Source organism: Calidris pugnax, unplaced genomic scaffold (genome assembly GCF_001431845.1).
Source record: "Calidris pugnax isolate Ruff unplaced genomic scaffold, ASM143184v1 scaffold42, whole genome shotgun sequence".
Taxonomy (NCBI): domain Eukaryota; kingdom Metazoa; phylum Chordata; class Aves; order Charadriiformes; family Scolopacidae; genus Calidris; species Calidris pugnax.
This window is the reverse complement of record NW_015090920.1, coordinates 5,178,450-5,206,011: the sequence shown is the minus strand read 5'-3', so window position 1 is coordinate 5,206,011 and position 27,562 is coordinate 5,178,450. Positions and strand designations below refer to the sequence as shown.

Sequence of the window (27,562 nt, the reverse complement as noted above, 5' to 3'; positions counted from 1 at the left end):
GGGGGAAGGGGGGGGGCATAATAAAAAAAAGAATAAAGACTGGAAAATATGTCCTTAATTCACCCTGTTTGCAATGTCTCGGTGGCATATATGCTACTGAGGTTATTCAGTGCTTGGAGACTCTTGTAGTAATTGGCTGAATGCAGTAAATTGGAAGTTGAATTTTGGTTAGTGTTCAATCTCCAGTTGTTCTCTTCTTACTATTCCTTGAAAATATCTTTTCATTCCCTTTGTTTTGTTGTTGATTTTTTTTTTTTTTTTACTAACGGTGGTAAAAACCTGATAGAAATGTGAGGAACTGACCATACCAGCAACCACAGTAGCTATTTCTGAGCTGCTGAACCTGTTTTTTTAGATACAAATTAAACTTTTTAAGGAATATTATTTTACAGGGGTTTAAAATCAGGCTGTTTTTCACCAAAGATTTATGAAACTCACAAACCTGCTTTATCATATCAATATATGTTTAGAAAAAATGCCCAAATATGTGTCATTTTTACTTGACAGAAGGAGGTGGTCATTCCACAAAAGACATGGCGCAGACTATTATGGAATAAATTTCAAAGGAACTTTTCTAAAAGCACACTTTAAACTGTGTTCTACTATAGTTCCCAAACTAGCTTTTTAAAACTCCATCATATATCTACATGATGGAGTGGCTATGGCACTAACAGAAATATGAACGCTAGTTTCTTTGAAAAAAATAATAAAAAAGAAAAGAATTGAGCATGCGCAGTTGACATTTTCATCAGAGCTTCTTGGTTAAGGTGCCAGGTCTTTGAGAATTTTTGACCAAATTATTGATCTGTGTTTATAATGCAAACACTACTATTGCCTGTGGTTTTGGAAACAGAAATGGAGCTACCATAATGAGCAGATACAGCATTGCACTGGCTCAAGTAAGATTTTTGCATCTTGTTGTTGACATTTAACCCTTTGTCTTCTAGTTTTCTGTGATATCTGAAGGGCTACTATGTCCCAATATCAGTTTTTCTAAAAGTTTGCTTACAGCCTGACAGGCAAAGAAGTCCTCTCTACCTTGGATGGTTTCACAGCCAAGGCTGTCAAGGAATGGGTGAAAAGTAATTGTTTTCAAGTGTGCCCTTTTACAATCATTTGTTTGCTCTGGCTCTTTCACGAACAAAGGCTATTGTTGAACACATCCAACTAAACAAATAACTCATCTTGGGGTCCCTTTAACAGCTGCCTTAGTACAATGATCTATTTACATATTACCCTAAAATTGAAACCGAACTCTTTAATGACATAATCCAGCACTATAATACAGAAGAAGCATATGTTCAACCCAACAGCTGAACAATCTCGTAAGCATATGATTTTTAGACATAAATGCTTGTATATCAAATACGGCTTAATGCAGCGACTTATTTCACTAGTTGTTTTTTTTTCCTGTTAACATCCAAATTAGGCTGCCATTCTCAAACTAGATATGACAGAGCACACAAAACAGATGACAATATTCAACATAAAGAATTTCTGTCTGTTGTGTCGTCTTCTGTTTCTTCTTCTTTGCACCATTCTTTTTGTTGATAAACCAATTTAGTATGCTATGCTTTCCTGTGCATTCCAGGATTTATCTTACCTTTAGTCTACCCGTTTTACTTTCATGTGGCTAGAGATTAAAGGATGATCTTACAGATGTTGTAAATTAGTCAGCAGCAGGCATAATCATTATTAGGCATGTTGCAATAAATGTTTGGAAGTTTTACATATTTTCCAGAGCACAGTTAGTTTAAACCACTGCAGTTTGATGGTTTCACATACGACTTTAAAAATTGAAGCAGGAAATTCGTTTACATTTCTTCAAAAGACCAAAGCCATTGTCAACATTAAGGTCATTTTCAAAGTAAAGGTCCAGTCGAAGAAGCTTCATTCAAATAAGTTTTTCAGCTTTTGCTTAAAACTGGTTTAATATACTCCAGGATAAATACATTATCGATTTACTGAAATTCAGACTAGAAGGGTTGTCCTATCTCCCAGCCAGGACAGAGTTATACATCAGACCTCACACAGAGCAAATGTTACCACCCTGTTTTTCTTGAGCATTCTAAAAGTTAAATAACATCGTACTTGATTTTCAGATAATTGATTGACTCTCATTCCTTAATCTTCCGATTAGCTATTATATGACCAAGATTCATTCCAGAAATGACATGAGGGGGTGAATTCCTGTGGTTAATTCCTGGATAGCAGCTGCTCAGGGGGATTAGGATCCTTTTGTCTTAACTTTGAGGACTGAAATGTTGGCAAGCATTACTTCTCCTGTATCACCAGGCAACGTCAATTACGTTTTCCACAAGAAACAGTAAATTAGCTTTGCTATCCTGTAATTTTTTTTATTTTTTTTCCCCCTATTCACAATGCATTCTGGAGTCTTCCAGTAGAAGTACAGTTTTCTATCTGCATCACTGGAGTTAATTCAATAAACACTCTGAATATTTACCTAGAAATACCTCATGTTTACTTGTGCTTCTAAACACACCGTGATACTGCTACCACAAGAAAGCCTACTGCCTGAGATCAACTCCCTGATGAAAAAAATCCCATTTTTTTGCAAAGCAGGTGATACTACTGAATGTAAGCAAGTAGTCATGGTGCGCTTTCCTTCTTTCCTTTGGTAACAACGCCAAAATAGGTCATTTCATCCTTACTTTAGGAGAGTTCCCAGCTTCTTGGTGACATGATGTTCTTAAAAAGTAGTATTTATGGCTAGTGCTTTCAATCATCTCCTGTTGGCTTCAGTCTTTCTTCTATTTGGCAGACAATGACTTGACTGAATTATACAGGCCACTTCCCATCAGAACCACAACAGCGCAAGGTACCAGGGTCAGGATGTCACCATCCCTTAAGAAAGTCCAGCTAATGCAGAAGATTGCTTCGGCAGTGTGGATTACTGCAGGCATCTAAAGCCTGTTCTCTACCACCTGGACTGCAATCCTAGGTGGTATTAAGTCAAGTTCAAAGTTTTAGTTACTACGTATTTTGGTTATAGTTTATTGCAGTTGTCATTATATTTTTAGTTCTTGTTTTCAAGGCATTTTCCCCTAGATCTACCATATCTAGAACAACATCTCAAACTCAAGAAAGAAGGCTAAGGTCAGCAGTTCTGCTGCTATGGCCCAAGTGAGCAATCTAGCAAAAAAACCCCAACTTTTCCAGGAGGGAAACGATTCCCCAAAGAATTCTGGGCCAATGCAAGCCTTTTTGCCATGCATGCAACATGCATTTAATAGACTACTGTCTTCAAGACAGTGAAAAGAAAAAAAGAAAAAAAAGACAAACCCTTTCTAAAAGAAGTTGTGAGACAATTATATTCCCAAGAAGGGTCTGAAGAGAGATAATAAACCGTATGTGGCAGATGTTACTCACATTACCTAATTGCAGGTGCTATGAAGCCGAGGGTAGTCTGAGGACAGATAGTCTAAAGAACAGAACATTTAATGCATTCAATGGTCCTGGCAAATCTGGAGGAATTATTTTTGAAGCCAATGGCAGCTCTTCCAGCATAAGGTAGAAGCCAAATGATCTTCTAATCAGTGGTCCAGCTTCTGCCACTAAACTTGAGTACAGATTTCAGATGGGCTTTTGACAATACCTGTATGGTAAGACTAAATTTTCCAGGAAAGAGTTTGTTTTTTAAATTAAGGTTCCTTTAAGTAGGATTTTGTGTAACTGTACAGGGCATAGATTGTGTAATATTTTGAGTATATCTGTTTAAAAACAATGGAGAATGCATTTCTCTCAACTGTGTGAGGTTTATGCAACTATGATCCATAAATGAAAAGCTGAGTTCAGAACTGTGTTATCAAAGTACAGCATCCTAGAAGACAGCCAAGCTAAGAGACGGCGTTCTCAAACACATAAAGAGTCTTCGGGCACCGAAAAACTTCCTTTATCAAAAGTAATTTTGATAATTCCCTTCAGTGTTGTGTTGCAAGGGAATGACATTGGAAAGTCCTTCTACAAATCAACTCAGAGATATGAGCTACAGCAAAACTGTGCCAATATTTTCAAATGGGCTATTTGCAAATATTTACAAATTTTACAGAGTACAAATATTTACCGCATTAATATTTCTTGATATAATTGTCTTACAGTCTTTGCTTATAACTGCATTAAACAAATAGCAGAAGGAACCTGAGCTTTGTTTTTGCCTTGGATCAGATTCAGTCCCTCTCAACTGAGAACACATTTCCCACTACCCACCATTGGGATGAATGATCAAAAAACAATCCATGTGGTTAACAATAGATTAACAAAGTGCACTGCATTCAAAGACTAATAAAGACGACTATGCTGGTTTCCATTATTTTTCACGATTTGATGACATTGCGCTCCTTAGGCTCCTGTGTTTACTTAAACACATCATCAATCGTGGTTTCGTGCTTCTTCAAGTACTATGCATAATGTATGCTCTTTTTTTCAGGACAAAATTACAGTTTCAATAATGAGACAAAACAAGATGTTATGAACAAATTCTACTTTTTCACTTGTAAAAAGGCACGCCTGAAAACATACAGCTTGTCCCACCTCCAAGGAGTTTGCATTAGAGAGAACAAAGAGTAGAGCAGCATTTAAGGCACGAAAAATCTCAGGCACCTGCTGAACTTCACAGCAGTCATTTCAGTAGCCAGACTGTGGTAGCATTCAAGATACTTAATAGATACCTAGATGTGATTTTACTGAGGTGTTTCGATGGTAGAATTTTAAATTTTAGCCTTGAAATACTTGAATAGGTCACCTTACAAGTTAGTTTCTTACATATTTCTCGTAAGAGAAGTGGGTAGGAGGCCTGCTGCAGTAGCTCCTCTTTGTATAAATGATCTCTCTAGTTCAGAGATTCTACGTGATTAAGAGATTGCGGGCGTGAGTCCATAAAATAACTTGAGTGCTATTATTCTTATCTGAGAAAGAGAAGCAAGTGCTTAAAAACTGACTGTACTAATGACATATTGCACATTACATAGTAATAATTTTTGCACTTCTGAAGCAGTGACATGAAACATGATGCATTTATACTAACCGTGTCGGTTCCGCTAGCGTTATTTATTACGTAAGATCATGCAATCTTTTTTGTGTGTGTGTGTGTGTGTGTAAGGTGGGGAAGGAGGTCATATATTTATTTGTCTCTGGTTTGTGGCTTGCAGATACTTTCTGTTACCAACAACACAGAATGTGCGAAGCTACTGGAGGAAATCAAATGTGCACACTGCTCACCTCACGCTCAGAATCTATTCCACTCACCTGAGAAAGGGGAAACACCTGAGAGAGAACTAACTCTTCCCTACCTGTGCAAAGACTATTGTAAAGAATTCTATTACACTTGCAGAGGTCACATCCCAGGTAAAACCTACGACAAAATACGGGGCTAAAGGATGTCCGTTTTGAAATGTTGATATTGCCTGAGCGGTCGTAGCTCTTCAGTAGGTAAAATCCCCAGGGATTTTGCCCAAGCCAAGAGGGAATATCTCAGGGTCTTCACAGCAGACCTTATGTAGTGAGGTAAATACTTTGAGGGCTTTCTTGCCAGCCTCGTGTTACATTCTCCATGAAACACGGGATTATTTGTTGTCAAAGGCACCTGAAGCTACTACCTTTGCTGAATATCAGCATGTTCATTCAAATAATGTAAATAAGTAGCTGGCCATCCAAAAGGCTGTTCTAAATCATAGATAGCTTTAAAACGCAAGTAATAAAGGATGCTGGCTATTTGGGGTAGACTCTAAAAGCTAATGAGTAAAGTGTTTTTTCTGGTTTTGTTACCCTAGAAACTGACGTTTTTTCCACAGGGTTTGAAGCCCATTGAACTCAAAGGGAGCTATTCGATAGACTTCTGTGATCTTTGAATCCCTTCCAACATGCTGTTAACAACCAAATTCTTAACTAACCTAACACTTCCTCAGCGTAGTCAGTAGAGTTAGCCGGACATAACCAAAACCAGAATTTGACCTGTGTTGTCTAAGACAGTCACCAAATGTGTGCTATCACTTGTAACTATATCAACAAAAATAACCACAGAAGATGGTTCTTTTAGAAATACTGTCTCAATACACCATTGTATTAAATAACAACTTTGGTATTCTCAATAGTAAATTATTTATATGTTTAAGACTGTCATTTTTAAACTATGCTTTTTTCCCTGTCCAAACACTACTTATAAATAATGCCACACAGGAGAAAATAATTAAACTGGTTAAGATTATTTTTTTTTACTAGCAACACAGACTGGGAAAAAAGAGTTGATAACGATATGAAAAATGAATTTGTGAATAGTTATATTTGACATATGAACACAGCTTTGTAATATAATATAAACATATTTGACTAAAGGGGATAGTTTAAGTGGATGAGATTTGGAGGAGGGTTTTTTAATTGCGTCTGTACAGTGTGTACTTGTTTTCTCTGAAATCCCAAGGGTGCGGGGATTTTTTTTGCAGCGTTCCTTTATTGACTTGAGAAAACATTTTGAACTTACTTACTTTTTCCCTTTACTGTGGTTTAACATGTATCTCAACCCATTCAAATATGAAAATATTATTATTGTCTTTATAAACTAAGAGATGTTTCTAAGGCTTTCTTAAACCAGCTGTTTCTTGCTCTTTATCACATTCCCCAAAGCAAAGCAGAATAGATCACAGTTGCCAAGACTGCCTGCTGAACAGCGATAACAGATTAGATATTCTAAATGTTTGGCCCATATAAGAAGTCAGCACAAAGACTTTTTTTGACATGAGTTTGTAGCTCGCGCAAACGATTAGCATATTCCGCAGAGCAAGTCCCTCAGAGTTGTTTTGCGAAATTCTGTGTTTCTGAGGAAACAATTTGTTTAATCGGAAAAAAAGTGAAAGAGGGAAAAGGGAGAAAGAAGGAGGAGGCAGAGGGAGGGAGAGAGAATGAGAAAAGGCTGAGCAGCACAGGAGCCATAGCCACAGGAACCTCACTCCTCAGATCAACATATGTGGTGACGAATGACAAATTTATTTTTCTACAAAGTTTGTGTATATGTAAAACTGCTGAAGTGCATCAAGATGTCAAGTGCTTTTTCTGACCACCCAGGTTGCCTTGAAAGATAACCAGATGAAAGCATAACTTTAGCACTGGACAGAGCACTGTGCTTTGCAGGAACAGAGCTTACATACTTTAGCGTCAGTTAAAATAAGATTTTTCCTACATCAATCAGATGCTAATAATCATTCTAAATACTCGTTCAAAAAGTGGATTGGGCTAACAAAAAGTTGTTGCCTTCTTACCTCCAACAACAGGGTTAATTTGGTGACTTGATTGGCACATACGGTTGTTGAAATCTATACTAGTATTGCCTGAAGGTATTATTTAAGTAAGATTTGGGTCCCTCTTTTTGAGGGATGCCTTACAGGATTTTAATATAGTTTAATAGTCTTATACATTCTAAAATATAATTAATTACAATAACAACTTATTTGGGTTTTCTCTTTTACTTGTGAGACCTATATATCCATAATAATATTTATTGCAAAAGAAAGGAAAAAATAGAAAATATGGAAACTAAGTTTTCAGTTTAGCTTGGAGGATTAAACAAAGAGTTGGAAATTAACAGGCCAGCAAACCCAAGGTCTCTGGGAATGATTCACTGCACCATTGTTAAAAAGTCAAATAATTACTCTTTCTCCATTAGGGAGTGCTAATTGTTTCTGAACACCAATACAAAGGAGTTGAAGGAAATTGCTGACTACAAAAATAATTTTATCCCTTAAGTCCTGCACCAGTGAGAAATATTAATAGCAACTGAAGAGAGCAAGCATCTTTTATGGAATTGAAATTTTAGCAGTACGTATTAACCAAGATGACTGAGAAATTATACATCAGGTTTTTTGATGAGTTAGCTCCAGAAATTCATTTATTGTTCTGTCTCTTTCTACAAAGACGAAAACTCTAGCTGATTTTTGGTTAACTCTTTTGAAGACAGCAGTTTGCCCACCAGTTATAACTATCAGAACTTCCACTGATTTCTTTGGACATATCCAAAGAAAAAGTGGACTCAATTTTTTACTCAAACAGAATAATGACAATAGCTGTTAGGATTGCATGGATGTGTCACTGCAGGATGGTGTAATGTGTCACAAAGTCTGTAAGAACTACCCTGCTTCATCCCAGGTGACCATTCTCATTATTTCTCATCTATCTTTACTGTGAGCCTCAGTTTAAGTGATTACTGATGGGGACGCCGGAGTTAAGTGACTTAATGAAGTATCTTCAAGCAATATGAACTTTAAGGTTTTCCAAGGTCATAGAATCAAAGAATCATTTAGGTTGGAAAAGACCTTTAAGATCATCCAGTCCAACCATAAACCTAACACTGCCAAGTCCACCACTAAACCAGGTCCCTAAATGCCACATCTACACATCTTTTAAATACCACCAGGGATGGTGACTCAACCACTTGCCTTGGCAGCCTGTTCCAATGCTTGACAACTCTTTCAGTGAACAAATTTTTCCTAATACCCATTCTAAACCTCCTCTGGCGCAACTTGAGGCCATTTCCTCTTGTCCTGTCACTTATTACTTGGGAGAAGAGACCAACCCCCACCTCGCAACAACATCTTTTCAGGGAGTTGTAGAACACGAGAAGGTCTCCCCTCAGCCTCCTTTTCTCCAGGCTGAACATCCCCAGCTCCCTCAGCCACCCCTCATAAGACTTGTTCTGTAGACCTCCCACCAGCTTCGTTGCCCTTCTCTGGACACCCTCCAGCACCTCAATGTCTTTCTTGTAGTGAGGGGCCCAAAACTGAACACAACACTTGAGGTGCAGTCTCACCACCATTCTCTGGGCCTGGCCCTCCAGCCAGTTTTTCACCCAGCAAAACATATGCCCATCCAAACCATGAGCAGCCAGCTTCTCCAGGAGAATGCTGTGGGGAACGGTGCCAAAGGCTTTACTAAAGTCCAGGTAAACAATATCCACAGCCTTTCCCTCATGCACTAAGCAGGTCACTTGTCGTAGAAGGAGATCATGTTAATCAAGCAGGACCTGCCTTTCATAAATACTTGCTGACTGGGCCTGATCACCTGGTTGTCCTGTACATGCAGTGTGATGGCACTCAAGATGGTCTGTTCCATAACCTTCCTGAGCACTGAGTTCAGACTGACAGGCCTGTAGTTCCCTGGATCCTCCTTCTGGCCCTCCTTGTAGATGGGCATCACATTTGCTATCTTTCAGTCAACTGGCACCTTCTCGGTTAGCCAGGACTGCTGACAGATGATGGCAAGTGCCATCACTTGGTGAGCACTTCTGTCAGCTTCCTCAGTACTCTCGGGTGTATCCCATCCAGCCACATAGACTTGTGTGTGTCTCAGTGGTGTAGCAGGTCGCTAACCATCTCCCCTTGGATTATAGGGGCTTTGTTCTGCTCCCCATCCCTGTCTTCTGGGTTGGGTACCCAGAGAACAACTGTTCTTATTAGTAAAGACTGAGGCAAAGGCGGCATTAAGTACCTCAGCTTTTTCCTCATCCTTTGTCACTATGTTTCCCCTTGCATCCAATTAAGGGTGGAGATTGTCCTTAGCCCTCCTTCTTGAAGAATGTCCAGCCCTCCTGGACTCCTTTGCCCTTCACGACTGCCTCCCAAAGGACTCTGTCAACCAGGGACTTGTCATCATTGCCTCCATGCCTTCAAGTCACCGAATTCAGCCAGGTGGGGAGAAGAAATCAGTTTCAGGTGATTGTGGGTGAATTGAGACCCAGGTCCAAATCTGAACCCAGGCATTACCAGAAGGGATGTTTGATATTGATTTTTTAACTCCAAAGGGGGGCACCCCAACCCAAAATGCTGGAAATCTAAGAAATTCTGCAACCAACACAACACTTCCAGAAGTTCTGACATAGTCAACTGTCACAGCCAACACAGTCAACCTGCAGAAAAACAGGAGTGGCTCATAATGTTGTTACTGCTAAGAAGAGCATCGAGGGGATTAACCCTGGCACAGCCTGAGTGCTGGTAGATTCAATGTGCGAGTATGAGAAGGGGGCCACTAGTCACTTGAAAACCAGTAGGAAGTGAGGTGAGCTACCACCCAACTTACTACATTTTGAAAGAAGCAATCTGGAATCGCCTCTTTGATTTAGTTTTCCCTGAGAGTTGAGAAGAGAGAGGAGAATGTGGGTCTTGTGAACAAATTCACATCCAGCTGTCAAAAGCGCAAATCGGATAAGAAAAAAGAAAAACAAAAAACAAACCAGGAAAATGCTTTTTTCTTTACACAATATTGAACTGTATGCTCAGAGCCAATACTAGCAGGAATAAAGCAGGTGAGCCTGATTTGCACTGATTTCTAGATGCTCTCAAAGCCAGTGTAGGTCTCCTTAGATGAGTGGATGATGTGTGCAGTGCAAACAAGAAAAGGGGGAAATAGCAACTTGACTTGCTCTAAAGACGGGAGACAAAGGCTACCACAACATCTGAGTTGTATAGCAAAGAGAAGAGGCAGGGAGGATGAGGAAGCAGGGAATCCAGAGAAGTGGAATTTGGTGAAGGTAGGACAGGAAGGAAGATACAGCGTGAGGAATAACTGACCGCAAATACAGGCGGAGAGAGGAGGTGAGGATCAGCTGAGAGCAGATGTTTTCCTTCGAGAAGGCTTGAAATCACGGAGCTTATTCCACAGTTTTTTATAAAGGCGAAGACAGAAAGCCTAAGACAGAAAGTTTTAAAAGCATGGAAACACAAGCCTGTGCAAAATCTGACATCTACAACACTTACAAACATTATGTTTAATCTTCCGTTGTGATTTCAGTTCTCTTTGTTAAGGTGGGCACTGCTGTATCAGCACATACACAACTGGTAGGAAACTACATATGACTCTTTTAAAATAGTATGTACAGAAATTCACATAGGACCCAATGTAGCCCTCCTAGTTAGGGATCGTTCTCATAAAGGGCAGTGACAGAGCTCTATTTGAATAAACTCAAACTGAGCAAAATGATCTTTTTTTTTTTTCCTCCAAACAATTCTAGTGCTTAGGGGCACTTGTCAGGGACCATTCTTCTGGACACTGTACAAACACTGAACAAAATGGCAGATTCTACACTAAAGACTTTAAATTCTAAGCACAATAAAGAAAATATTAAATGGCTACAAGCAGATAGGGAAGTGGAAGCAAATGTTTTTCTGTCTTTAGTGAAGCTGTTACTATGTTGAGTCTAGCCTACATAACACAAGCAGATTTTCTTTTTTTTTCTCCAAATTACTATGTTTTTTATAGAACCAAATTCCATCCCTAATACACAGGTGAAACTGTATTTACAGAGGTTACATTCCTTCCAATAACGCAACATTTTAGCAATTTATTGACTGATTTTCATAGTTTAATTCAAACCGCATTTTTTATGAGCATTTCTAACAAAAATGGAACATAAGCCTTATCCTTTGTTGGAAGCTGCTGATGTGTTTGTTAAATAGCAAAAGGCAATGGCAGTGCAACCTGTACTTGAGTGCATGATAAAATATTTCATAAGGAAAAGGGATTAGTCTTACATATAAGAAAAGGCATTGCAGGAGCCATTGGTCAAGTGAGTTTACATCTGATTGTTATTTGAGATGAACATGTACCAAGTAAACAGTATGATCAGAATATGCTCTCAGTTTTTCTGACTAAAGATAACATTCAAGCCAAGAGTAGTTCAGTAAATAGTAGATGGTGTATATATATATTATATACACATTGAGAAAATTCTAGAAATTTATAGAAATTGTACACCTCTAATTTGCTATTGCATTTTCTCGAATGACCCACTGTGTCTAGAGGAATAAATTATTAAAGACAAAACTGTGTATTCTTAAATCAAATAATTCAACAGAAAGATTTTAGATTACCTTTGATTTTGGCATTATATTTACAAGGCTTGGAATAGTATTCCATGATTATATCAGAGTTCCTCTTCAGTTGTTCCACTTGAAATCGTATCTCCCATTTTCTCCAAATAACTACTATAAATTAAAACCAGCTCCTCAGAGATGATATTTACTGAAGCTCCAAATCATGGTAATTAAACTTTTACACCACAACATACTACCATGTGTTTCCAGAGATTATTTTATAGAAACCAAAGGCAGGCTTTGTCGTGTTATTTTTCCAATATTTTTAAAGGAAGATGCATATGAAAAGAAGTATAGTTGGGCGGGAAAGGCTTTCCACTCCACAAAAATTCTGGGATCTAAAAAATTTTCCTATTCCACATAAGGAAGAAATTGAACTCTTTCGAAATTTTCCATGAAGAAAGCCACAGAGAGACCACCCCAGGATAGCTAATAAAGTTGTTCTTAGGACATTTACTTGGGAAATGGGAGACTTAGGGTCAAACTGTTGCCTGACAGATGAGAGGCATTGACCTGAATATTCCTCTTCCTAATGAAACACCCTAATTACAAGACATTGGAGTATAATGATAGGAGGTTTGCTGTCTGTTTCTCTCTTTTTCATTTAGACCAGAAGTTTGAGTTTGGACCAGAAACTTCATGTTAACTAACATTTTGTCAAAACTGATAGTGTTTCTGAAAAAGCTTTGCTTTTAAGAAATTGGCATTTTCCAATGAAACACAGCTGTCCCTGATCAGCTCTTACTGTACGTTGTAAGCCAGAGGTTTTATGGCCAAGATCTATGGATTACTGCATTATTCACAAGTGGTAAAGCCATGCATAAATTAGGCCTCTAATTCCAATTAAGTGCTAATTCTGTGTATCCTATGAGTTATGTCCTGGACCATAATACATCCTAATGCAGTACGCCAATAATGCAAAGAGGAATGAAGGTAACTTAAGACATATTATCTTAACATCTGTTTTAGTAAAATAGTACATGTATAACCAGCCAGATTCTATCTTCTTAGATTTAATACTATTGATTAAAAACTGGATAGAAATGACTAGAATTAGGTTTGTGGACAGAAACAGACATTTTTGCTGTCATTAAACATAGCGTAGTATCAGTCGTGGCAGGGTTTTACCTCAAAGGCTCTTATTTTACTAACTTCTTATTGGTAAAACTCCTTCCCATTTTAACCTAAACCCTAAAGACCACCTTCCATCTGAGTCAGCCACAGGAGTAGGAGCCATATTCCCCTTTTTCGGGGGATCTGGATGAGGAAGCAGACCTGTGTCCACCAGCTCTAACGCTGGGAGTCAACCAGAGGCCAACTGCATGTCAACAGGGTGCAGTTTTCAGCTGTACTTCTCACTTTCTGAGGCAACTAATTATTCACCTCACCAACTGATATGTCCTTTGCTGCCAGCGTTCCACAAAGTCTTGACTGCATGTCTTACACCCGAGTCTTGAGTGAAATTTTTACTACAACAAGCCACTTCAAAAACAACAAAAAAAGAAAAAGTTAAATGAAAGCTGCTCAAGCTATTTTACAGCTGATATTATACTTAACGGGGTTAGAAACAGGGGAAAGTGTATCACAGTCTCAACTCTGAACTTTGTCTCTTGATTTTTTAATGAGTGAACTGTAGTGACATTTCGAACGAATTGGTATTTTTATTTAAGGACACTGAAAATAAGGTTTAATACAAATACAGATGAATAAACTATAAAAGGTTATACTTGGTTTGTATTTATTCAGAGCAGGCCTTTTTTGCAGATAGCGCTTTGTTTAAAATGACTTCTTTTTCCGCTCAATGTATAATCTATTTAAAGATTAGTTTGACGGCACAGAACTGCAGACATGACAACACGCTAAATATTTGTATGCTCTTTTGCATTTTGAAGGTTTTCTCCAAACTACAGCTGATGAGTTTTGCTTTTACTATGCAAGAAAAGACGGTGGCGTCTGCTTTCCAGATTTTCCAAGAAAACAAGTGCGAGGGCCAGCGTCTAACTCCCTGGACCACATGGAAGAGTACGACAAAGAGGAAGAGATCAGCAGGTTCATAAAGATAAATGCTGTTTAATCTGAAAAAAAAACCCGAGCAAAGCCTGTGGTTTTCACAGTGAAACAGCTCAGTGTGTGCTTATGCTCAGCAGCTGTGTTTTCCAGATGTTACTTTCTTTTGCTGCTGCGAGTGTATACGTCAAAAGAGAAAGTTCCATTAGCTTCAATATTTCAGTGCCATTCAATATTTGCCTGGCTGAAAAGGTGTCAGAACCCTGGTTTGATCCACCCTGTGGATCTTGGTTATGGTCCACCCTCTGGATCATACGTAGTTCTAGGAAGTCATTTCTACCTGAATTTAATATTACTAAAGAACTACAATAAGTTTATTCGTAAAGTATTTACTTCGTGATTTTTCAATTTATTATTTCATTCATGTGGTTTTCGTTGTGAAAATAACTAACTTAGATTGTCCCATCATCAGTCATTATTTTTAAATGGGTTTTAAAAGGCAGATTTTGTCAAATTGCTGGAATTTACTGTGTTTTACAGTAAATTTACAGAAAATTTATCTATGGAACTATATTTATAAATTGTTTTCCTTTTTTTATACCAATTTTTTTCTCCCCTATTCCTCTACGTTTCAGATCTAAGACTAATTTTCTCTTTCTTGTATACCTACTAAATTTTGCTCAAGTCACATTCAAATTAATTTCATTATCTGCATGCATTCACGGAAACAGTTTATTCTGGATTGTATAACGGTGGTTTTAATATCACTTTAGAAAAACAATTTTATCTTTTAGGGACTTTGTTGTGTGATGGTTATTAGAAAAAAGAAATTTCTCACCATTTTTTAAAAATTTTTTTAGAAAACACAAGCACAACTGCTTCTGTATTCAGGAGGTTGTAAGTGGACTAAGGCAGCCTGTTGGAGCAGTACATTGCGGGGACGGATCCCAGCGCCTCTTTATTCTTGAGAAAGAAGGATACGTGAAGATTTTCACTCCTGAAGGAGACATACTCAAGGAACCTTTTTTGGATATACACAAGCTTGTTCAAAGTGGAATAAAGGTTGGATTTTTTTTTTTTACTTATCTATCTATCTACCCTCTAAATTTAGGCGTGTGGGATGTGTTGGTGCAACAGCTTCCATCGTGTTTAATGGGAAAACTTTTCACAGTCAGGGGAGGGAATGGTGAAGGGGCAGTGATGGGAATATATTGCAGGGTGGAGGTAATAAAAATGACATCTCCGTATGGGGTAAGTACCACTGGAAAACTCCTAAGTCTGTTGGGGAATATCTTACTTTGGAAATGTCATAAGTGTGATTCCATGTTGATTTCTTGTCGCATTTTAGAGTGGTAATGCAAGTAAAAAATATATATAAAGCAAATTTAAATTGTAATCAGGTTGTGCCTGGAACAGCCAGCACTGTGTATCATAAAGCCTTCATGGATGAAAGATACTTTGACATACTATTGACAGAGTAATCTTAAATAATAATTGTGACAAACTATATTGATTTAAAATGCCTAGCGCATGCTAACTAATAATGTTGTGCTTCAGCTATAAGGGTGGTAAGCCAATTTCAGATAGTGTTTTCTGAGAGGATGTCTCAGAGATTTTTGGGTTGTGTTGAAAGAGAGAGAGAAATGAAATACATGGCACCTTTTACAGGAAAAAAACCTATTTTATATGATTCTGTGAATTGCTGAACACTTCCCTTTCTGGCTCTGTAGGTAACCATTATGTTCAAGATACCAAAACAGAAAAGACTTATATGGGGTATTTTTGAACATCAATATAAGGCTGTTTCATATTTCTTAACTGAAGATTCTGATAGTTTGTACTTGTGAAAAACTGACACTGAAACTTTCCACAGAACTGCTATTGGTCCCAAACAAACTTTTACAGCTGGAACTTAGAGGCAAGGCTGAATGGAAAACTGATTTTCCATGCTTCTGAATGGGCAATGGCTTGGTTGATAAGACTCTCAACAGCTGCCCCCAGACTCAGATTCAACTTTTATTTATGTTTTAAATCATTGACCTGATCTCTTTAGTCTTTACTACCCTAACCATCCTATAGTACTCTAAATGCCGTTTCAACTATAACATTTTCTGTAAATAATTTGAAGTTCTCTAAGCTAGAAAGCCTAATTCAATTCCCTGAGATAAGTAAATAATTTGAAGTTCTCTAAGCTAGAAAACCTAATTCAATTCCCTGAGATAACAGTTCAGTGACTGAGGATAATTGTATTGCAGTGTGTGATACAGGCTGGCAAGAAGGGAGGCTTTATGTGCTTCACAGGTAAGGAGAAAGGGAATGTGCCTAGAAGCAACACTCCAACTCTTACACAGCAAGGGGAAAGTACAAGAATTTGATAGATAAGTACATTATTTAAAATAATAAATAAATACAATAAAACAAAACCCACATAATCCAATTGGTTGTTCTAAAACAAAGGTTCTTGAACATTTTTATATTTATCCCCCACAGTTTGATTCTTGTAATCATTGTGGTCTTTTTACCCATACGACTGCAAGGTCACTGCGACAATGGTAGCAATTATTCCATCAAACTTCTACTTGAAGGGTATTTGATTTTACTCTACCTGTTATACACTTTAAAACTAGAAATCAGTAATGGAGAATACTGTGTGGACAGACAGTTTTCCAGCAGGCAGTGCAGATAGTGTACAGCCAGCAAGGAGAAAAACCACGTCTAAAACACACCAGAAAAGGGCAGTGCAGATAGTGTACAGCCAGCAAGGAAAAAAAACACGTCTAAAACACACCAGAAAAGTGTGAGAATCACTGAATGCATCCTCAGTGCCTGCTTAATAAATGCTTGTAGTGTAAGGTAGATGAATTTGTACATCTATATTTTGCTTCACGTGCCTGATTCTTCTCATATAGTGGTGTAAGTAAAAAAGGAAAATGAAATCAATGAATTTTTAGTTGTCTCTGACCAAACTTAGGCTCATATATTCCAGTGAAGTGTTTTGCCTCAGTAACGTGTTGCCTTTTTTGAGTTCCCTGTTCATTTATGCTGATTTATAGATGTTAACCCAAATACCTAGTCAATTCCTGTATAGCATCATCCGTATAATGTTATTCTTGAATTAAGGTAGAGACTCTTCATTAAAGTAAACAAAAGCGGTTCAGCTCTTTTCCAACCTTGAAGCAATGGCAGCAAGAAAAGGCAAATGATTCTTTTTCCCTAAAAATAAGTGTGAAAATTTTTCCCTTATATCCAGGTGTCTGAAAATAGTTTTTCTTAATTTTTTTTTGTATCTGAAATACAAATACTTAGCTCTAGTGACAATAGTAAAAATATTTTTTCAAACTTTTATAGATACAAGCTGTTTCTGGTAAATAACAATAATAATGATTATGCAGCTGTGATTGAATGAAAGGTAATTTAAATTGATGCTTCTGAAAAGAATTTTGGACATCTATACCAGTAAGGTATTTCTAATGTTGATAGATGGAGTAAAATAATGGTGGTTGATCTTTTCTTTTTCTAATGTAAACAGGAAATTTAGGGGTGATAAAATCATTATATTGTCACAAAGCAGCAAATCTGTTGCATGATGATTTTCCAAAGAATATACTTGAGGCTGATATAACGAAGAAACAGAAGTGATGTATTTCCTTCATAAAAATAGTCCTGGGCTTTAGTTCTGATCTCACTAATACCATTTTGCTGATCACAGCACTGGCAGTCAGATCAGGAGGAAAACCATGTACAAAAAACAGAGGAGGAGAGGTGACTGCACTGTATAGCAATCAGCTGTGGGACCCTCCTGAAAGGATGCTGGTTGGTTCCTCTGAACTAACGGTCCCTGTATTGACGAAATTCAGCCCCTAACATTGCTGTGAATGAGCTTGTAGGGCTTCTTCACTGGCCCCGCTAACCTAAGGACATAAATAGCATTATCTGGAGTTGCTTCTTGTCAGTCACCCCATGAAGGTCTGGGGATATAAATGGAAATTGAGTAAGAGGAGCGGTATGACCAGGTGCATATGGTTTATTGGTCTGTTGGCTTTTGGTGTTCATTGAAGTCATTGAGGTCTCTGCTTGAATATTGTTCCTGCAGTAAAATCTGCTGACATTTATTTGATTTAATTTTAAGGAGTTCAAATGAAAGAGAAGAAGTGATAATTTTATATGCTGCCAGTATCTCAGAAGGAATTAGCACAAGCATGTGGAAGTATTTCGTAACAGAGAGAGATGCCCTGAATGGATGATGGTAGCTTGTGCTTCCTAGAGGCCCTACTCAAGAGAAAATTAGATGCAGGAATCCTGAAGGTTTAAAAAAAGAAAAAAAAAAAGCTCTGAAAAGCTTAAGAAACAATTTTTCTCTGCGCATCTCCCAGGTTCTAATCCTCTTTGACAGCACAGTTAGCAGGAATGTTTTTTTGATCTTCTTTTTTTGAACTTAGTTGTTGGAAGCCATGAATGCATCTTAATGTAGAAGTTGCTAATTCAACATCTTTGTCCCTCTCCAAGGTGTTTTATGTCAGGCTGGCTGCATAAGTATTGTATTATGGGTGGATGGATTGGGCACTTGGCCACGTCCCTCCTGGCACCCTTAGCCTTTTCTTCCCTGTCTCAAGGATGTGGTGAAAAGAAGGAAGCTGTGCACCTCAGTCTTGCCCCAAAGTTGAGTAAGGACACGAGTGAGATACGCACCTGTAACTCAAATCTAGGACGTGAACCTGGGCTCAACTATTTAAGAATATATAGCCCCGTGTAGTGGAGAAAATACTGGTTCCATCACCTGTGCCCATTAATACTACAAAGTACGCTGAGTGTGTGGCATGTATGGAGAACAAAAGAATCAGCATTTACCAGAAAAAAACCTTGAAAATCTGCTCCCCGGGTGATTTACTGCTCCATTATGTTGTGGTGAAGAGAGTTGTTAGCTACACAGCAACTTTTTACAGTTCTTCCTTCAAAGTTATGTAGCAAAGACAATTTTTTAATGAAAACATTAGTACCCGTTTTTTCTTTCAGGCTGATTTTCACTACTCTTATTTTCCTTTTCTTTTAAACTATTGCCAAGTAGAAGAGAGGCAGAAAGTTTGAATGAGAAGCAATTGGTAATATTTTGATTGCAGCGGCATTTAAGGAGACCTTAATCAATTATCAAGAAAAAATGGTGATGAGGTATTGGAATCTATTGTCAGAAAGTTAGGCAAAATAATTAAGTGCTTTAAAAGTATCAGGCAAATACGATTTTATCCCATAACGCACTCAGCAGGAAAAAAAAGGATCAAAACATGATAAATACTTAAATCTAATGATTTCTTGAGCTGTAGCAGTGCTGAATATGTTATTATTACAAGATCAGTCACCTTGTACTCAAGACTGTGTCTAACTTACAGAAAAATGCTGAATTCTCTAGCAGTTCTCCAAATTCCTTACTCCTGTGGCTGTATTTTATCTTATTAACTGTATTATTTCCTAAGATCTGGAAACCTTTGGATTAGTAGCAGCCACCATAAAATGTAACTCAACCTATTACATCAATTTTCACTCACTCTCTTGCCTCCTGAGTCCAATAATATGTATTAGTCTAAAATATATTGGTCTAAAACGTATTGTTCAGAAGGGAAGGAATCAAGGTATGATTTGGCAACAACAAAAAAGGAAGAGCTTGCCACTTCTCTTGGGAGTTAAATGCTATTTAACCTTCCAAAGTACTTTCTGAAAAGTTAAGTAGCTCTCGGGCTGCAATTGTTAGTCCTTAAATCATTTTTGTGGTCCTTCCCTACAATCATTCAAATTTCCCAACATCCTTTTAAAATGAAGGACCTCAGAACTGTACAAAGTAGCCAAGTTCCCATCTTACTACTGCCAATGGTAAAATCACGGCCCGGTAGCTACATGGTAGTTTTCTACTTATAAATCCACCAACTGAATTAGCTCTTTAGGTATGGAATTGCAGTTGGGCTTCACGGTCAGTTGTTTGTCACCTCTGATCCTCAAGTTATTTTTAGTTTATTGCTACTTTTTTTGATTTTGAGCAAGCTCTGGTGTAGCTCTGCTGGATCTGCTGACTACAGGGTCATAAATTGCACACTTAGCAAGAATGACTGTTGCACTTTGCCTCACACGGTGCCTTGAGTAGAAACCCCTACAAAATACGCATCCTTAAAACCGCTGTTATGGAATTACCACTTATATTTTGTTATTCTGTCCTTTTTTTTTCTTTTTTTTAATCTTTTTTTTTGAGCTACTAATAAAATATTCATAGTACATCTCATGGGAATACTGTGATAAGGGCAAAGCCTCTGAGGAAGGGAAGGGGAGGGCAGGGAAGGGAAAAGAAGGGAAAAGGGATAGAAGATCTCAATGAAATTATATTGGAGATCACTGTTAAAAATATATGAGTTAGACTCTTTGACCTCCTTCACCTTCTTCTGTACTCTAAGGCTATGGTTTTCCTTGTCAGATACAAATTTTAACAAAAACTTCCCCTAGATCCTAAGCCATAATCACCTTTTTATCATCTTACTTTCAAATTAATCAGTAAGACTAATTTTATATATTTTGGGGTTTTTTAATTCCCAATGTTTTTAAAATGCTATTTTCCTATATAATCCCTTGTAAATATTTTAATAGTTGATTTTCTTTACCATCTTGCTCTTGTACTTCTAACTAATTAAATGGTAAGGCCATTTAAGAGATGTGCACAGGCCCAGACAGAGTGGTAAGGGAAATAAAATTATTGGCATATAACAGGGATATGTTTTGGGGTATTCTTTGGTGTCCTGGAGCTCCTCTTTCAGAGTATGAAAGGGGAGAGTCTTGGGTGTCTTTGGTGAGAAGCTGAAATGCTCTGTTGTCTCTGTGGTTGCAAAAACGACCAGGCAGCCAACATACACCTCAGCTTTCCACTGGAGACTGCAGAGGGGGAAGTGATGAAGACTATTCTTCAGCAGAGGACTTGCATGTGAAGTCATGGGGGGTCAAAGGACATGGGGGTTTCTCCTCCCTCATTCAAGACTTCAGAAGAGGTCAGGCTTGTAGCACAACGGCCATAATTTCTGAGGCCACATCTCACCTGTGACATGCCCACTAGGAAACAATTAATTGGTTTTAAATGTCTTGACACAATTGGGGCAGAAAGAAATAATGGTTACGGTGTGCAAAAGGCCAAATGTGAAAGTACAGAACATTTTAAAGTTAAACCAAGTAGAATGGCCTTGCTTATAATGACCTTAAACATTAACGAAATAGACACAATCCACACAGCACAACAGCCTGCCTGAGAATTCAGCCTTCTTCATGAAAAGGGAGGTGTTTTTTCTTTATTAGTGATAAGTTCTTTATGATTTTTGAGAGGGTGATAATACTTTTGTGAGGACTTAATACACTTCAGCTGCATTCAGAAATTATAAAATACAACCAGTGTTACAACCGAGGACTATATAACGACAGTGAAACGTACCTGGATTTCCCATTAACCATGTGCAGCTTTTGGTTCTAATCCTAAAAAGGGCCCAACAGTCCTTTGAAGGAGACTCTATCTTGCCACCATATAGCTCTGTTGCTTGCACAGAACAGAAAAGATTCTTACGATTCCGAAAAGCACGTGCCAAAAGCTTGAGAGCCCTCTGTTTTTGCGGGAGAGGCTGCACCAGATAACCATACCCAAAGGCTGCAATTGTGGGACGGCGCAGTGCCTTTCAGGTTGTAAGCTGACCAGATGAAGAACTGCCAGTTTATTCTAAGGAAATTTGAATCAACAAAACATCATGGTTTCTGTTGATTTTGGGTAGCGCGCCTTAGATTTGAGGAGCTGAGACGGGAAAGAAGATAATACTTTATCATTTTACATGCACATGTGTAGATTTTAATGTTCTGTGTTTCCTTGAGAGGAATCCCACGGTGCCAATTAACCTCACTTATTCCAAAACAATTCTCTGTTTGGAAAGAATAATTTTCATTGTGGGTGTTCCATGAAATTGTATGCCTCTTACCCTGTTATTACTGAGATGTGTGCAGTGCAATTGAGAATGCCAGTTTCTTTTCCATGCGCTGTATAGATTATAGCTGTATCCCACACACAGTGCTAGATAATCCCTACTTTAATTTTGTTATGTGTACAAATCCTTTTTGAACATTTAGCTGTTTTAAAAATGTAAGAATCCATCATCTTCTGAAACTGTATTTGTTAAAACCAAAAGCTGAATTTAGAAGTGATCGAGACCAATGAATAACATGGTAATTATCTAATTAAAAGGAAATTATTGCGTTTGCTGAAATATAACAGGCAGATCATGATATCCAACAGAAAATGGCAAAGAAGGAATAAAGTTACGCAGAAAATTCCATGGTTTTTAGCCAACACAGTTTCAACCACATGTTTTTCTTTAATGGGAGGAGGTTTAACAGTCCACTAAAGCTCCAAGATTCATCATCCCTTCAAGCTCTTGGACACCCCAAAATCTGTAATGAGATCCTAGAATACTTCAGGGAACCTAGGAAGTACTGGAGCTCTCAGAAACAGTACCGTGTTCTTGAGACTTCTGTGTACTTTCCTGTCAGTCAGAGCTATATGATTTCCTTTGGTGTTATATCCCTTGTACTCCGCCTTACAGAAAATGGGCCGTATCTTTGTCTTGAAAGAGGTTAAAAACTGAATAACATAGATACTTTCATGGTTAATACAGCCCAACTGCTATTCCTATATATACTTCCCCCCAGATGCCACAGAACAATTTTCCTCTATATCCTCTTACACACATTTTCTCCCAAGCTCTTAAGTCCTATTCCTTAGGCAGGATCAGCAAGTTGGATTGCGGGAAGAACACTTCCTCCAGCGGAGCGCTGCTATATTATCATGTTTTCCACCCATTTTATCCCCTTTGCAGTTAAAAGTTGGACAAATGAGCTGTCCCTAATTTAATGTTTTATATATAATTTTAGTTCTAAAAACCAGTCAGAATTAATTTTTCCCATTACCCAAAAAAACCCCCTAAACTCCAAAAGATGAAACCACTTAGTAGCTGACACATTTTTATTCGCTGTCGGTGTCTGCCTGCATTCTCATATTGCTGGAATTTTTAAAGAAATTATTCCATAAATCTCAATAAAGTAATATTCTCTCTTAGATTTAATTTGGAAAATGGAATATACAATCTGTGGGAGAGAGGTCTGCAAAATACTTTCAACCATTTGTTTTTAATTTACAGCAGATACTTTTTAAAACCTTGATCTATCTTCACTGGCATTGAATCGCAATCCCTACAGCTGAATTGCAACAGCTTTAATTTATGTAATAATCATCATTTTAATGCTAACTGAATGCCCTGAAAAGAAAGAAAAGAGGGAGTAAATCACTGAAAACTTGTATATTTTTGACATTCCTAAAAGTTCTGTGAATCTGTATCAGCTCGATGCTCAATCACTCTAACAGCCCAGAGACAACATACCAGAAGTGCTAGATGAATGGATTTGAGTCATGCTGTAGTGTGAAAAAGAAGAGATTTTTTTAATATATCAAACTACTACTATAAGAAAAGTACTTAAACTTGAAGTACCTGTACCATTTTTTGGAAGTGTGATCAGTTTTCATGAGGAATCACATTAGAAGAAAGTTAGCTCCTCTCAGGACGTTATTTCAAGTGCTTCCTTAAAAAAGCCACGTCTTTCCATTACAATTTGAATGCTTAATTGTGACTAATGAATGTGAAATAATATTGTACACCTCGTAGGAGCCTAGTTGAAGATGTGACTAAGCACTATTGACTCTTATCAAGTATCAGACAACGTTTAGGTATGTTAATGCACGCACTAAGCCTTGAACACTTTACAGATCTAGTCAAATAAATAGAATTTCAGATGAGAAAAAAGGCAATGCAAAATGTCAGCAGCTTCCATTATTGCTATTTTTCTCCTCCATAATTGCCTTGCAAGATACAACAGGACAGTATTAACAGGACACTATGGCTACGGTGACTTTTTGAGGGAAAGAATAAGAAGTCAGTGGTCTCACCTAACAAGCATGTGTAAATAAATTGGCAAGATCAAATAAAACTTAACAAGCCACCTATGAGGTTTACTCAAATTTGCCCCTACAGTTACTTACAGATCCCAGCCCTGCCAAATACAGTGAAATTCCAAATGTCATGTCAAATGTTTGAAGCAACAGACAAATCCCGAAGTAGAGAATATCAGGGAAGTGCCTAATAGAAAGTAGCCTCTGTCCAGTTTTGCCCCCTCCCCTCGTTTGTCCCTCACTGGGACAAATCAAACCTGTTTCACAGCCAGTATCCAAGGTTCTCCAAAGTCTGCAGGGCTGAGGAGGCCACAGATAAAACGGGATCAAACCCCTTCTTTACAAACGTTTGGTAAAAAAATGTATAATCAATTACTTAATTTAAAAGTAATTTCAGTTCTTGAAGCAGAAGCATTCAAAACTGTGCTTTTGCTGTAGTTTAATAAGTCAGTATTTTGCAACTTGCAACATTTTGCACTTCTTGTAGAGCTCCGTTCTCCTTACAAATTAGATGGACCTTTTAATAATTTTGGTTTTGAAACAATATGTTATGTATGTGGCACAAATGAAAGAGTAAAAGGAACATAGTTAAATGCAATTCATACAATACTCAATTTTTTTATAAAATTTATACGCATTTTATCAATGTGTATAAATTTTATTACGCATAAATATTTCAACTTCAAAGAGTAAGTATTCTAAGGGAAAAACACGGCAATGACTAAGGGAATATAACCTAATGAGCTACTTACTAACTAGTAACTTCTGAAATCACTCCATATGAATGGTCAAAAAAGCCCCAAACAAAAGGCATATAAAAGAAACTACTCCTCTAATCTCAATCTGAGCACTGCTAAAATTATCTTGAAATAAGGCCTGAGAATTCCTACCTTTCTTCAATAAAACAAGAATGTGCCTTCAACAACCAGCGAACAATTTAGAAGGTGAAATGAAACACGAGCTAGAATCCTTTGGATTTCTTGGATTTTCTTCAGTGTTGTAATTCATCAAAATAGCAATTACAGATGGTTTCATAGAAAACGAAGAGAATATCTTATTCATATGTTTGAGGTACTAGAGACCCAGTGAAGGAGAGGTTTTTGGAAAAAACAGCTTCAAAAATGAAGCATCGGATTTCAAAACAGACTCTCCAGTGTGCCAATTTGGTTAGCAAATGTGTATCACCACTTGGCAGTAACCAGGGATAAAACAGAAAGTGCAAAGGGTATTGCTTGTATTACAGTATCACTCTGGCTGGAGTATTTAGAGAAGCTCCCGAGGCTGGACTGCATAAAACTTACACTTCTTCCATTATGTTCCCTTGTTTTCCGTGTTAATTGTTCTGCCCATTTGCAAAAAGGTAGAGTAGTGTTTTCTTAATGCTCTCCTCAACTACACAATTCTTCATTTGATCAAAAACTAGGGGAATTAGGATTTGTGTTTCACTGACTAAAGGTCTGAGTCCATGATACCCCGTGTTTCAGTTCTAGCTGGTTGAAACTTTATCGTCTTAATTTTGAGACCGAACATACACTGTGTTGTTCTAATTGCACTGGCTTTTTGAAAAGAACTTTGTACTGGATTCAGCCAAGTTAAAGGGTTTCCAAGATCATGGTCTTGGCTCAGGATAAATGGAGCCAATGAGCTAAACAAATTCCTGCTTTCTTGGTTTCTTATAGTACGAGGAAAATGGAAAGGGCAGAATACTTTTACTGCTTTGTACAAGTGAAACAATCCTGGAAGCTGCAAAAATATAAGTTAACTGTGTTTATGTCAGCAAGCCACACTATTTCAGAAATTATTTTTAGCTTTCTTTTGAAATGTGAACCACAAATTATAACGTTAATGAAGCAAACATTTCTCACGTGGCAAATTTAAGAAAGAGTTAGATTTAAGAATAATCACTTTGGGATTTAAAATAAAAAAGAAATTTAGTCTTGTCCAGATAAATATTAGTGTTCTTCTACTAGTAATAGCTGCCCTGCACTGTGCTGAGCGACGATACGCATGTCTATATTTGTTTCAGCTTCTGTTACTGAGAATGCTTTTCTAATGAGCTACGTTTTAAAAGTGGGATTGAAATAAATGAGTAATGGAAAAAAAAAGAAAAGGGACTTCTAATCAGGAAAACAGTGTACATTCTTTCAAAGTCATGTTTATAAGTTCAGAGAAGCAGTGGATCTAGTTCAAAGACAAAGCATATTTCAATCTGCTTTTCAAAACTACCCTATAGTTCATTACGAAAGTTTGTTTTCAGCTGAATCTCAGCCTAACAACAACTGATTCCTTGAGATACATTATTGTATATCATAATGTGCTTTCACTTGTAAGGTGTCACAATTTCTATTTACTACAGGTCACAAAGTCGTGAATTTACAGTTTGGGTTTCAGGTGTGGTTTTTTATTTAATAATGTAAGGAACCAACTGCTGTTTCGGTGGGCTTCGGCTCTCAAACCATGGGAGGACCAGTAATTTGCATTTGCTGATTTTAAATAACCATAGGATATTTAACCTGCAAGAATTCATGCTGCACAAACATTCAGTTCAGCACACGCAGGGTTAGATGTGTAACTGACCTCCAAAAAACATACAGTTTGATTCATGCACAGAGAAGGAATATTTGAATTTAGAAAACTCCATGTGGTTTCACCGACAATTAAGCCCTTTAGACTTTAGGCACTCATAAAAGTGCATTGAATAAACAAGTATTTCCTGGGGACTTTTTCATGTCTATCACAGGCACCTATTTTGAAGCCCTGGTGGCGTGCTGCTGGAATAGTGAATATTCACCAAAGACAATCATTTGTTACAAGAATTTTGGAATATTGAAAGGGTGAATCTAGTCTCGATGCAGGTATGGAGTGAAATATATGAGTTGATTCAGGAAGTTAACGTGGTTGAGCCACTAAATAAAAGTGACCATAATATAATTAAGTTCAACATCCTCCCCTGGGATCGTACCATGAGGTAATAATATTACAGTACTTTTCAAAAAAGGAAGATTTTTATATTGAGGAAGTTAGAAATAGCCTGAAGGGGAAAGTTAGGAAATTAAAATCTGTAGAAGCAGCGTGGAGGTTCTTTAAAAGTACCTTATTAGACTCAGAGAAAATATGTATATACTGGAACAATTAGGAATCAAGAAGGTGAGAAATATAGCAAGGTACAAGAGAATGTTCAGGCCCCCAAAAAATAATAATCCTATAATAAAATGGAAATCCAACTCAAGTGACACTAATAGAGCAGAATATAAATTCGGAACACCAGAGTAAGGGTTATATCCTGCCATTGTTTCACCGGCAGAGTAAGTAGGAGTTTCCCATAAACATTTATGGTAGAACAACATTCGGAGGTTTGAGAGGAAATTTAAAGAACAAATAGGGAAAAATACAGAGATGTTGTTAATACGTTGTGATAAAAGAACTTCCTCGAGCTAGGTGATGGTCTCTGGCAGAGGCTGCTTACCTAGGCCAGTAAAGTAGAAAAGCAAATGATACAGCTTGATTTCTTTGCGTAAGAGAGACCAGGAAAGACACACCCTCTAGTTGGTGGTTAACATTTTCCACTTCTCCACCTTTAGGCTGAGGAAAAGAAAAAAAAAAAAACAAATGGAGAAGAGAAATAATGGAAAGCACCAGAATTAAGTGCTCTAAAGGAAGTGAAAATTTGAGTAGT

At 37.5% G+C, this 27,562-nt stretch overlaps 1 protein-coding gene across 1 annotated transcript in view; it reads left to right on the top strand.

Moving 5' to 3' along the window:
- HHIP (hedgehog interacting protein) overlaps window positions 1-27,562 on the top strand; it is an 81,610-nt gene that overhangs the window by 2,124 nt on the left and 51,924 nt on the right. Inside the window, exons 2-4 of the mRNA XM_014950095.1 lie at window positions 5,169-5,364; window positions 13,766-13,922; window positions 14,741-14,942. Of these exons, the coding sequence (XP_014805581.1) occupies window positions 5,169-5,364; window positions 13,766-13,922; window positions 14,741-14,942 (555 nt within the window). The remainder of the gene's footprint in view (window positions 1-5,168; window positions 5,365-13,765; window positions 13,923-14,740; window positions 14,943-27,562) is intronic.